This window comes from Pezoporus occidentalis, unplaced genomic scaffold (assembly GCF_034315485.1).
Source record: "Pezoporus occidentalis ecotype Australia unplaced genomic scaffold, CSIRO_AGI_Poc_V1 ctg406, whole genome shotgun sequence".
NCBI classification, from domain to species: Eukaryota; Metazoa; Chordata; class Aves; order Psittaciformes; family Psittacidae; genus Pezoporus; species Pezoporus occidentalis.
In genome coordinates, this window is record NW_026915732.1 from 8,490 (window position 1) to 19,670 (window position 11,181).

The 11,181-nt window shown below is 59.7% G+C and overlaps 1 protein-coding gene across 1 annotated transcript; it reads left to right on the plus strand.

Annotated features, from left to right (window-relative positions):
- The first annotated feature begins 988 nt into the window (after positions 1–988).
- Positions 989–10,396, plus strand: ZNF687 (zinc finger protein 687). Its single transcript, XM_062633850.1, has 8 exons — positions 989–3,300; positions 6,513–6,691; positions 7,247–7,423; positions 7,876–8,038; positions 8,291–8,587; positions 8,903–9,015; positions 9,262–9,403; positions 9,880–10,396. Exons 1-8 carry the CDS (start codon positions 1,051–1,053, stop codon positions 10,351–10,353), a joined length of 3,795 nt encoding a protein of 1,264 aa, XP_062489834.1. The 5' UTR covers positions 989–1,050; the 3' UTR covers positions 10,354–10,396.
- The last annotated feature ends 785 nt before the right edge of the window (positions 10,397–11,181 follow it).

An 11,181-nucleotide genomic window follows, 5' to 3' on the forward strand; every position in this document is an offset into this window, starting at 1 on the left:
TGGGGAAAAGCAGCCGGGTCTGCACAGCCCTGCTGAGCCGGAGAGGGGTTTGCAGGGTACAAACTAAGCCCAAACCACCCGTGAGAGCAGTGCCAAGGCTGGTTCCGGACCGTTCAGCCTCCACACTGCTCTGTCACCAGGTGCTTGTGCTGCAGGTGTTCGAGGCCAGGTTGGACAGAGCCTTGCCTGCCCTGCTTTAGTGGGAGGTGCCCCTGCCCATGGCAGGGGGTTGGAACTGGCTGATTTTAAGGTCCTTTCCACCCCAAGCCTGGTCGTGGCTGTGCAGGGTACAGGCAGGCTTCCTATGTGCGGGTCTGCTGCCCTGGCCAGCCGTGTCCAGCTGCTCCCGGGGCATCCCCTGCCCTCCTGCCTCCTTTGCCTGGTTGCCCTTGTAAAGCAGAGCCTTTCTGCTGCCTAAGCCCCGCAGCTTAATCCTGGGATTTCTTAGCCAGCCTGCAGCAACAGGAGGAACATTATTCCCTTTGTCTGTGCCGCAGCCATGTTTTCAAACCTGTTGCTACGTCTCTCAGCCTCCCCTCTTCCTCCATCCTTTGCTCCACAGCCCACGTGTTCGAGGGCTCTTATCTGAGCCTCCCTGTTGCCGTCTGGAGCTTTTCCTTGTGAGCGGGGGTGGCCTTGGAATGGCCTTGCTGCTGTTGGGGGGGGGGGAAGGACGGTCCCTGCGTCATGGTGGGTGCCTCTGTAAGGAAGAGTTTGCTGCGTGCAGCCCCTCTGCTTTGCTGCAGGCTGCTCTCACCGTGCCGCAGAGCCCCTTGCCGCGCTGCATGCCCTGGTCCTGGGCGTCTCTTGCAGGGCGCTGGGGTCCTTGTCACTGGGATCAAAGCGTTGCACAGAAGCAAAGGGAGAAAGGCCCAGAAGTGGGTCTGAGGGGGTGCGAGGCTGGGTGTGGGGGGGAAGGCAGCAAAGGGCTCTGGTGCTTAGCGTGGGGCTCAGGAGCAGCGAGTTCCCATCCGTGCCTCTGCCGGCTTCGGGCCACGGTGCTAACGCTCCTCTCCTCGTCCTGTTGCAGACCCTGCTCCATTCCTCACCATGGGTGACATGAAAACTCCGGATTTCGATGACCTGCTGGCAGCTTTTGATATTCCTGACATTGACACCAACGAGGCCATCCATTCCGGCCATGAGGAAGCCGATGCTCACATCAAGCAAGTCCCTGGAGAGCCGGGCCCCCCTGACCACGTCCTGCCCCACACGGACATCACCGCTGTCAGCGTGATCGTGAAGAACACGGTCTGCCCCGAGCAGCTCGACACCCTGGACGGGCGCAGCAAGGACGGGCACGTCATCGGCTCCCGCTTGCTGCAGAATGGCTTTGGGGCCACTGAGATGCCCAGGTCCCCCCCCTCCAGGTCTGTGGAAGCTGTAGCCTCCTCCAACGGGGAGTGCTGGGTGAAGGAGAAAGGCCCCAAGCCCCTGGATATCTTCTCCCATTTTAGCCCCGATCCCAATGAAGACAACGCTGCCAACCTGATCGACAGACCCCGGGAGTGCAAGGCGAAAGAGAAGTCCCTTGCCGTGCCCTCCCTCTCCCCATCTCCCACCCTGTCCCTGGACTGCAAAGAGCCCATGGGGGAGAACCCGGAGAACCTGCCCCCTGCTTACCCGCAGGCCTTTGAGAGCGGCCAGGCCAGGGGTGCCAGCGGGTCCCCTTCTGCCATCTCCCGCATCAAGAAGGAGGAGTCTGACTCGGAGGATGTGGGCCGCGAAGCCAGTCCAAAGGGTTTGGCTGCAGCCCTGGGGGACAGCCCCTTGGAGCACCTGAAGTCAGTCACCGTGCGCTACGCCGCCGAGGATTCTCCCATCACGTCCTGGCCTGGATCTGACCCAAACCTGGACAGCAGCACCAGCAACCTTCCTGAAGTGAAGCACTCGCCCGCCAGCCCCCGGGAGCCGTTCTTCAAGCCTTCCTCTCCGGTGGTGCAAAGCCCCAGGCTCCCCCCGTCTCCAAAGCACCTGGACAGCATTGCCCTCAAGGAAGAGCACGAAGTTCTGGACAAGTCCATGGGAAGCCCGCAGAGCATGTCCAGTGCTGAGGAAGAGGAGGAGGAGGAAGAAGACAACACCAACGATTCCCCCTCCTCCAACTCCTCCCGGCCCCTGAAGGTGCGGATTAAAACCATCAAGACGTCTTGTGGCAGCATCACCCGCACTGTGACCAGGGTCTCCTCAGATTCCGAGCCTGGCTCCACCAAGGGGCCCCCTGAGCACAGCTCTCAAGAGACCTCTCTGGAGGGCGCCAGCTTCTCAGCATCGGCAGACAAAGAGGAAGGGATCGTGCTGGAGGTGTCCAAGGACAAAATGGAGCTCTCCAGCCCCTTGAAAAGCACGGAGGGGCCCAAAATCGTCAGTGTTCAGCTGGGCAACGGCACCAAGCTCAAAGGGACTGTCCTGCCCGTCTCCACCATCCAGAACGCCAGCAGCGCCATGCTGATCGCCGCCAGCGTGGCTCAGCAGAAATCCATGGTGCTGCCAGCAAAGACGGGTAAGGCCGTGGCCAAGAACATCATCAACCTGGTGCCGCAGACCCTGCCCAAAGCCGACACCAGGACCAACGTCAGCACCGTGACGCAGACCGGCACCGTCACCACCACGGCCAACCAGAAAGTCAACGGCACCACGGTGGTGATGGTGCAGCCGCAGAAGCCTTCCCCTACCCTTGCAGGCACGGTCATTTCCCGGAGCCAGTCCAGCCTCGTGGAAGCCTTCAACAAGATCCTCAACAGTAAAAACCTCTTGCCAACGTACAAACCCAACCTGAACCCCCCGGCCGACGCCAGCCTCGCGCTGCCTCCCTTCGGCTACCGCTGCCTGGAGTGCGGGGACGCCTTTGCCCTGGAGAAGAGCTTGGCTCGCCACTACGACCGGCGCAGCATGCGCATCGAGGTCACCTGCAACCACTGCACCAAGCGCCTCGTCTTCTTCAACAAGTGCAGTTTGCTGCTGCACGCCCGCGAGCACAAGGACAAGGGGCTGGTGATGCAGTGCTCCCATCTGGTTATGAGGCCCATCGCCCTGGATCAAATGATCGGGCAGCCCGACATCACCCCCCTGGTCTCAGTGACCTCCTTCCCGGCTAGCAAAGTGACTGGTGTGGCTCAGGATGCCTTGGCCACGGCCAACGGGGCTCAGGACCTCCCCATCCTGCCTCTGAGCAACAGCTCAGAGCAGACCAACTACAGCTGCTTCAGGTGCCTGGAGTGCAAAGAGCAATGCAAAGACAAAGCCGGGCTGGCCGCGCATTTCCAGCAGGCAGTGACCACGGGGACAAGCAGCAGCACGGTACGTGGGTGGGAGAGCGGTGAGACCCACGGCAACCCATCCCCGGGGATGTGGGGCAGACGGGGGGGGGGGGCTCCAGATGTGATGCAGGCAGCCCCTGATTCCTCTCCATGTAAAACTCATGCAGGAAGGAAAACCCAGGAGGCACGGGGTGGAGGGCAGGGAGGCTGACAGTAAACCTGCCCTGGGGGTACAGGAGTGGGGTGCAGCAGGGAGGGATGAGCAGGTCCCCGAGTGCTGATGCCCTGCGGTCTGGCCCCCAGTGCAGGACAGAGCCATGTTAGAGCAGCGGGTGCTGCTTCCTCTTTCGATGGCTTGAAGCACAAATGGAGCCTGGAGAATGCAGGAAGGGGTGTGCTGGGAGGGGGGTTTCCCCCCCTTGTTTCTGGGTCAAACTTGGGATCCTGGGTGCTTCCTGCTGCTGCCAACACATCCTGGTTTGTTGGGACAGGCAGCATCCAGCAAATACACCGCCGAGGGGTGACCTTTAAAAGGCAAGGAGGGCAAACAGGTCCAGAGAGGAGCCCTGTCCTCCCTGTCTCTTCACCTCTCCCTTTGTGCAGAGAGGCTCAGCCCCCTTGGCTTTCTTTGCACAGAAGGAATTTGCTCCTGGTTCCCTGGTAACCCTGCTCAGGTTGCTGCCGTAGCCATGGTGCTGCTCAAATGCAGATATGAGGGCCCTGCTCCAGAGGAGGGCTGCTTTCTGTCTGAAGGTCATCGGGAGCCCTGAGGTTTACGTGCTTGTATGATTATCCCAAGGACCTTGCCTTTAACAGGGGAGGATTTCTTCCTCCCATTCCCTCTCGTAGCCTTGGAGGGGATGGAGCTTGAGCCGGGCAATTCAGTGGGAAGCTGCTGTCAAGGCAAAAGCTCTTCCCAGGCTCCCCTTAGCCAGAGCAGCTCTGTCCCTGTACCCAGCAGATGGCCTCCTCCCTGCACCCACACCGACTAAAACCAGGAGCTGTTCCCTTCTCCAACAAACCAAAAGACCCGGAGGCTTCCTCAGCACAGGGAGGGATGGGGAGGCTGAAGCCATAAATCTCCATAATCCTCACCTGCCACCTTTCATTCCCTGATGCCCCCCCCCGGTTCCTGCCCCATCTCAGCCTGTCTTTGGCTGCTGTTACCTGGCTGGTTTCTTGTTCCCTCTCGTTGCTTTGCTGCCAGATTCACCCTTGGGTCTCTCTGGGCAGTGCTCTGGCCCCTGGCCTCGTCGCAGCCGCGTGGCTGGGGCTGCTCCTCTCCTCACCCCACCTCTGCGCTGGGTACCCCATCTCTCAGGGCAGCTCCTATTGGAAGCTCATCCCCTCAAGTCCTTGCCAGCTTCTCCCATTGAGAGCCCCGTGGCCGTATCCTGGTGTGGGGTTGAAGCAGTTTCAGGCTGGTTCTGGCAGCTGCTGGGAATGCAGCCCAGGAATAGTAGGAAAGCAAAGTATCTCCTACAATGTAGGAGCAAAGCATTAGGAATACTGTTAGGGATACCAGCAATAGCAGGAAAGCAAAGTATCTCCTAAAATGTAGGAGCAAAGTGTTAGGAATACTGTTAGGAATAGTGGGAAAGCAAAGTATCTCCTAAAATGTAGGAGCAAAGCGTTAGGAATACTGATAGGGATAGCAGGAATAGCAGGAGAGCACAGCATCCCCTAAAATGTAAGAACAAAGCAATAATAGTAGGAAAGCAAAGTATCTCCTACAATGTAGGAGCAAAGCATTAGGAATACTGTTAGGGACATCAGGAATAGCAGGAGAGCACAGCATCCCCTAAAATGTAGGAGCAAAGCATTAGGAATACTGTTAGGGATATCAGGAATAGCAGGAAAGCAAAGTATCTCCTAAAATGTAGGAGCAAAGCATTAGGAATACTGATAGGGATAGCAGGAATAGCAGGAGAGCACAGCATCCCCTAAAATGTAAGAGCAAAGCAATAATAGTAGGAAAGCAAAGTATCTCCTAAAATGTAGGAGCAAAGTGTTAGGAATACTGTTAGGAATAGTGGGAAAGCAAAGTATCTCCTAAAATGTAGGAGCAAAGCATTAGGAATACTCTTAGGAACATCAGGAATAGCAGGAGAGCACAGCATCCCCTAAAATGTAGGAGCAAAGCATTAGGAATGCTGTTAGGGACATCAGGAATAGCAGGAGAGCACAGCATCCCCTAAAATGTGGGAGCAAAGCATTAGGAATGCTGTTAGGGACATCAGGAATAGCAGGAGAGCACAGCATCTCCTAAAATGTAGGAGCAAAGCATTAGGAATGCTGTTAGGGACATCAGGAATAGCAGGAGAGCACAGCATCTCCTAAAATGTAGGAGCAAAGCATTAGGAATGCTGTTAGGGACATCAGGAATAGCAGGAGAGCACAGCATCTCCTAAAATGTAGGAGCAAAGCATTAGGAATGCTGTTAGGGACATCAGGAATAGCAGGAGAGCACAGCATCCCCTAAAATGTAGGAGCAAAGCATTAGGAATACTGATAGGGATAGCAGGAATAGCAGGAGAGCACAGCATCTCCTAAAATGTAGGAGCAAAGCGTTAAGAATACTGTTAGGGACATCAGGAATAGCAGGAGAGCACAGCATCCCCTAAAATGTAGGAGCAAAGCATTAGGAATGCTGTTAGGGACATCAGGAATAGCAGGAGAGCACAGCATCTCCTAAAATGTAGGAGCAAAGCATTAGGAATGCTGTTAGGGACATCAGGAATAGCAGGAGAGCACAGCATCTCCTAAAATGTAGGAGCAAAGCATTAGGAATGCTGTTAGGGACATCAGGAATAGCAGGAGAGCACAGCATCCCCTAAAATGTAGGAGCAAAGCATTAGGAATACTGTTAGGGATACCAGGAATAGCAGGAGAGCACAGCATCCCCTAAAATGTAGGAGCAAAGCATTAGGAATACTGTTAGGGATACCAGGAATAGCAGGAGAGCACAGCATCCCCTAAAATGTAGGAGCAAAGCATTAGGAATACTGTTAGGGATACCAGGAATAGCAGGAGAGCAAAGTATCTGCTAAAATGTAGGAGCAAAGCATTAGGAATGCTGTTAGGGACATCAGGAATAGCTTGAGAGCACAGCATCTCCTAACGCGTGCCCTGCAGAGTCCCGGCACCTCTCCCCCGTGGCCGCGCGCGGCTCGGGGCTGCTGTGGGTGTTGCAGGTTGTTCCCCCTCCAACCCGCAGGGTTTGTGACCCTCTGGCCGCTCTTCCCCCGCCAGGTTTGCACCACGTGCCCCATGATCATGTCCAACCGCTGCAGCTTCAGCGCCCACCAGCGCATCCACAAGAGCCGCCCGCCCCACGTCTGCCCCGAGTGCGGGGGGAACTTCCTGCTGGCCAACTTCGAGGCGCACCTCAAGGACGCCTGCCTGCACTTCTCCCGCAGAGTGGGCTACAGGTAGGGCCACGGCCGGGGGGAGCACCCACTTCCCTTATCCCCACCGGGGCTGGGTGCAAGGCTGAGGGTGCCCGGGGAGCTCGCGAATGCTCCATCCCTGGCGGTGTTCAAGGCCGGGTTGGACAGAGCCTTGGGTGCCCTAGTTTAGTGGGAGATGTCCCTGCCCGTGGCAGGGGGTTGGAACTGGGATGATCTCAAGGTCCTTTCCAACCCAAACCATTCCCTGGTTCTATGAACCTTTTGCTTTACCCCTTCCCTGTCTCTCACCCCTTTAACACGGGGAGGAATTTCCCTCTTCCTGGGGCCTGCTGGCCATCGTTTCACCTCATGGCTGGCAGCATCAGGTCCCCCCAGTGATGAGCACTGGTTGCTCCTAACTGGAATTTCCCCAGAGCCCAGAATTGGTTTGGATTCTGCTGTCCTTTGGGGCAGGGCCTCATCCCGAGTCCTAAAGCTTGGACAAGGAGCAGGCGTGGGCCCCGGTGCTCCCGTGTCTCTCTGCTGTTGGCCCTCGGTGTGTGGCAGCCTCTGCAGCGCGGCTCCTCCTCTCTGCAGGTGCCCCAGCTGCGCCGTGGTCTTCGGTGGGGTCAACTCCATCAAGTCCCACATCCAGACCTCCCACTGCGAGGTGTTCCACAAGTGCCCCATCTGCCCCATGGCGTTCAAGTCCGCCCCCAGCGCCCACGCGCACGTCTACACGCAGCACCCTGGCTTCGGCAACCAGCAATCCAAGTAAGTGCTCCCTGAGATCACCCCTAACAAGCCATAGGATGGGGGCGGGTTTAGATGGGGTATTAGGGAAAATGCCTCCACCAGCAGGGCCGTCGAGCACCGGAACAGGGCTCCCAGGGAAGCCCTTGAGTCCCCTCCCTGGAAGCATTTAAAGGACGGGTAGATGTGGCACTTAGCGACATGGTTTTAGTGGCACTGCTGCCTTCATGGCTGGATTCGATGTTTTCTAACCTAAAGGATTCCATGGTTACAAGAAGTGGGAGCATCCTGGGTTGGGGGGCGCATTGGGGAAGAGCTCAGCACCAGGATGGGGGAGCTGCATCTGTCTCCTTTTCACTTTCCCATCCCTTGGCGTGGGTCAGGCTGCTCCCAGGGCTGCTTTCCACCCTCTTGCTCCTCCTGCTGCGAGCCCGGGCTGTGCCAGCAGTGGTTTTCTTTCCCCCTCCCCACAGAATGATTTACAAGTGTGCGATGTGCGACACGGTTTTCACCCACAAGCCCCTGCTCTCCTCCCACTTCGACCAGCATCTCCTTAACCAACGGGTCAGCGTCTTCAAGTGCCCGGACTGCCCGCTGCTCTTCGCCCAGAAGCGCACCATGCTGGAGCACCTTAAGGTAACAACGCGTGTTCCAGGAGAGCTCTCCCTCACCGGGGCTGGCTGAGGCTGGGTGAGGGCTCCCAGCGCATCACTGGTGCAGCAGGACCCTGACACCTGGTTCCGTTTGTCCCCCCAAGCCTGAGATGAGCCCGTCTGTGCGGGATGGGGCCTGGCTGCGGGCTCCTTCTTAGCCCACTGCAGTGCTGGGGAAGGGGTTAGGGGGAGGAAATCCCAACCCCAAACGGCTGCCGAGCCCTTTCCTTTCCAGAACACCCACCAGCCCCAGAAGCCCAAGGAAGACCTGGCAAAGAAGGCGGCCATCCTGCTGACGCCGAAGCAGGAGCCTCTGGAAACGCCCGTGTCCAAGATCTCGGAGTCGTCGTCGTCCTCCACGGAGGAGGACGAGCCCCCAAGCTCCCCGGAGCTGCGCAAGACCAAGCGGAGCCGCTTCCAGCGCAAGACGGTCAACAAGTCCAAAGGCAGCGGCTGGACGTGCGGCGTCTGCCACTCCTGGTTCCCCGAGCGCGATGAGTACGTCTCCCACATGAAGAAGGACCACGGCAAGGTGAGGAGGAAACCTGGGCTCTGCTTCCGGCTTTGCTGAGCCCTTTGGGAACGCGGGCAGGGGCTGCTGAGAGCGCAGAGCAGCGCGGCGGGACCCCAGGGCGCACGATCTGCCCGTCACCCCAATAGGGACGCAGTCAGGGCTGGGTTTTGGGGAGCAGAACCCAGGTACTTGTTACGCAGGTGCGCAGCGTTGGGACGGGCACGGAGCAGTGAGCGGGAGGCAGCACCGAGTTCCCACATCCGGCTTCTCCCATGGGAACGCTGCTCCGGGCCCCCCAGCGCTGGACCCCCCCTGCCTCTTTGTCTCTTGCAGTCGGTGAAGAAGTTCCCGTGCCACCTCTGCGAGCGCTCCTTCTGCTCCGCTCCCAGCCTCCGGAGACACGTGCGAGTGAACCACGAAGGGATCAAGCGCGTCTATCCCTGCCGGTACCCGACGGGAGGGCTCTGCTTGGAGAGGGGTGGATTTGGTGCTCCCCGCTCCAGCCGGGCTGGGGTGCAGAAAGCTACGGATGAATGAAGCACGATGAGGGTTGAGCCAGTGTCTGAGTAGTGCTGGGGGTCCGGATACCGGAGCCAGGCCTTGGTGGCTGCCCCGTTGTGCTGGAGCAAGCGTGGGGCTCGGCTCCTCGCTGCAGGGCATCACTTCATTGCCTCCTCGCTCTGGCCCTGCAGGTACTGCACAGAGGGCAAAAGGACCTTCAGCAGCCGGCTCATCCTGGAGAAGCACATCCAGGTGCGACACGGGATCAAGGTGACCGACCAGACCAAGAGCCAGGAGGTTGTTATCGCCCGGATAGGGACCGGCCCCATGCAGGTACGAGGTCCCTGCGGTCCCGTGTTAGGGGTGTTTGCAGAGGGCTGGGGCCTTGCGGAGGTTTTGGGCATCTCCGTGAGGCCCGATCCTGGTTTGTGCTTCCCTCCCCGTGTCCTGCGGTGCTTGGGGCTGGCAGCTCCCTCCCACTGCGAGGCCCTGCTCCTGCCTGGGCACAGCTGAGCTCCTGCCAGCGCACTGGGGGCTGAGCTTGGCCAGCCCAGCCTCTCACTGCCTGCAGGGAAGGGAACGCAGACGCATCCCAGCTGCCTTCAGGCTGGCTCAGGAGCTGCCCCGGTGCGAGGGGCAACTCCGAGGCTGCTGCGGGAGCCCCGCTCCCGGTGTGGGGCAGGAACGACCCCTTTGGCCTTTACCCAAGCAAATCCCCCTTGGAAACCCCGGAGCAGGTTGGGTTAGGGCAGGAGCTGCTCGAGTTGCCCCCCACACCCCGTTACAGCTTCCGTGCCCCCTTCCCGCAGGCGTCCGGTCGGAAGCGGAAGCTGTCGTCGGATGAAGGCGATTCCTGCAGCGAGGAGCCCGACAGCACCACCCCTCCCTCCAAAAGCTCCAAGGGCGACCGCAGGGCCCCGTTGCGGTGCCGCAAGTGCGGGTACCTGGCCAGCAGCTCCGCCGACTTCCAGGAGCACATCCCCCAGCACCGGACTGACGAGAGCTCCCACCAGTGCCGCGAGTGCGGGCTCTGCTTCACCTCCCAGGTCTCCCTCAACCGCCACCGCTTCATCACCCACAAGAAGAAGAAGGGAACGGGCGAGCTGGAGGAGCCGGGGCCCCGGAGCCCGCTGGAAGGAGGAGCGCCGCACGCGGGCGACGGGAAGCTCTCGTGCAAGGTGTGCGGGCGCTGCTTCGACAGCCAGCTCAACCTCAAGACCCATTTCCGTACCCACGGCATGGCCTTCATCCGGGCCAGGCAGAACGCGAGCCCCGAGAACTAGGGAGCGCAGGCAGCGGCAAGGAGACGTGTACATAGCGAGCAGGGGGCTCCCTGCCTGCTCCTGGGCAGCGCCTCAGCATGGGGCTGGATGAAAGAGCCGTGAAGAGAAGAACCTGGCTTGCACAGCAGGGCCTGGCTCGGGGCGCCCGGCTGCATCCCCCAGGCTGGGGGACTCGGGCTCCCCCCCCACCCCTGGTTTGGGGGCAGGAGGCAGGGATTCACTGGGCAGGAGATGAGGGGCAGAGCTGGGATGCGTGGCCCTGCTGTGGGGAGAGCACCGGGCTCTCGTGGCTCTGTCTCACGGGGAGGGACAGCTCCTTCCTTCCACAGGGATGGGGAAGGGAGGAGGCCGCCTCCCACCCTGTTTGCACACCGGGGTCGCTGCTCTCCTCTGCACTGGGGGGCTCTCTTCAGCCCTCCCATCTGGGTTGTGCCGCGATGGAAGCGGAGCCTGGTTGAGGCCAGGGACCAGGGGAGACGTCTCCATGGCAGGACAGAGGCGGCTGCGCCGGGAACTTGGCACAGCAAAATCCACCTTTTCGTTCGGTTTCGGTTGGGTTTTGGTTGCTTGGGGTCGGTTTCTTTTCCCTTTCCCTTCTGAGTGTTGCTTACTCCCCATGTTGCTGGAGCGGGGCAGGGTTGGGGGGGAGAAGCCGAATCTGGCCCCTCCTTGGCTCCGTTCGCCTGCCACGAGCACGAGGTTCCTCTTCACCACCCCTGGCACTGACTTCACCCGCTCAGCGCTTCGTGCCGCGGCACAGCCCCAGCCTGCACCTCCCCTTCGGCAGCAGGACAAGAGAAGGGGCTCCGGGCAGGATGAGCCCCACGG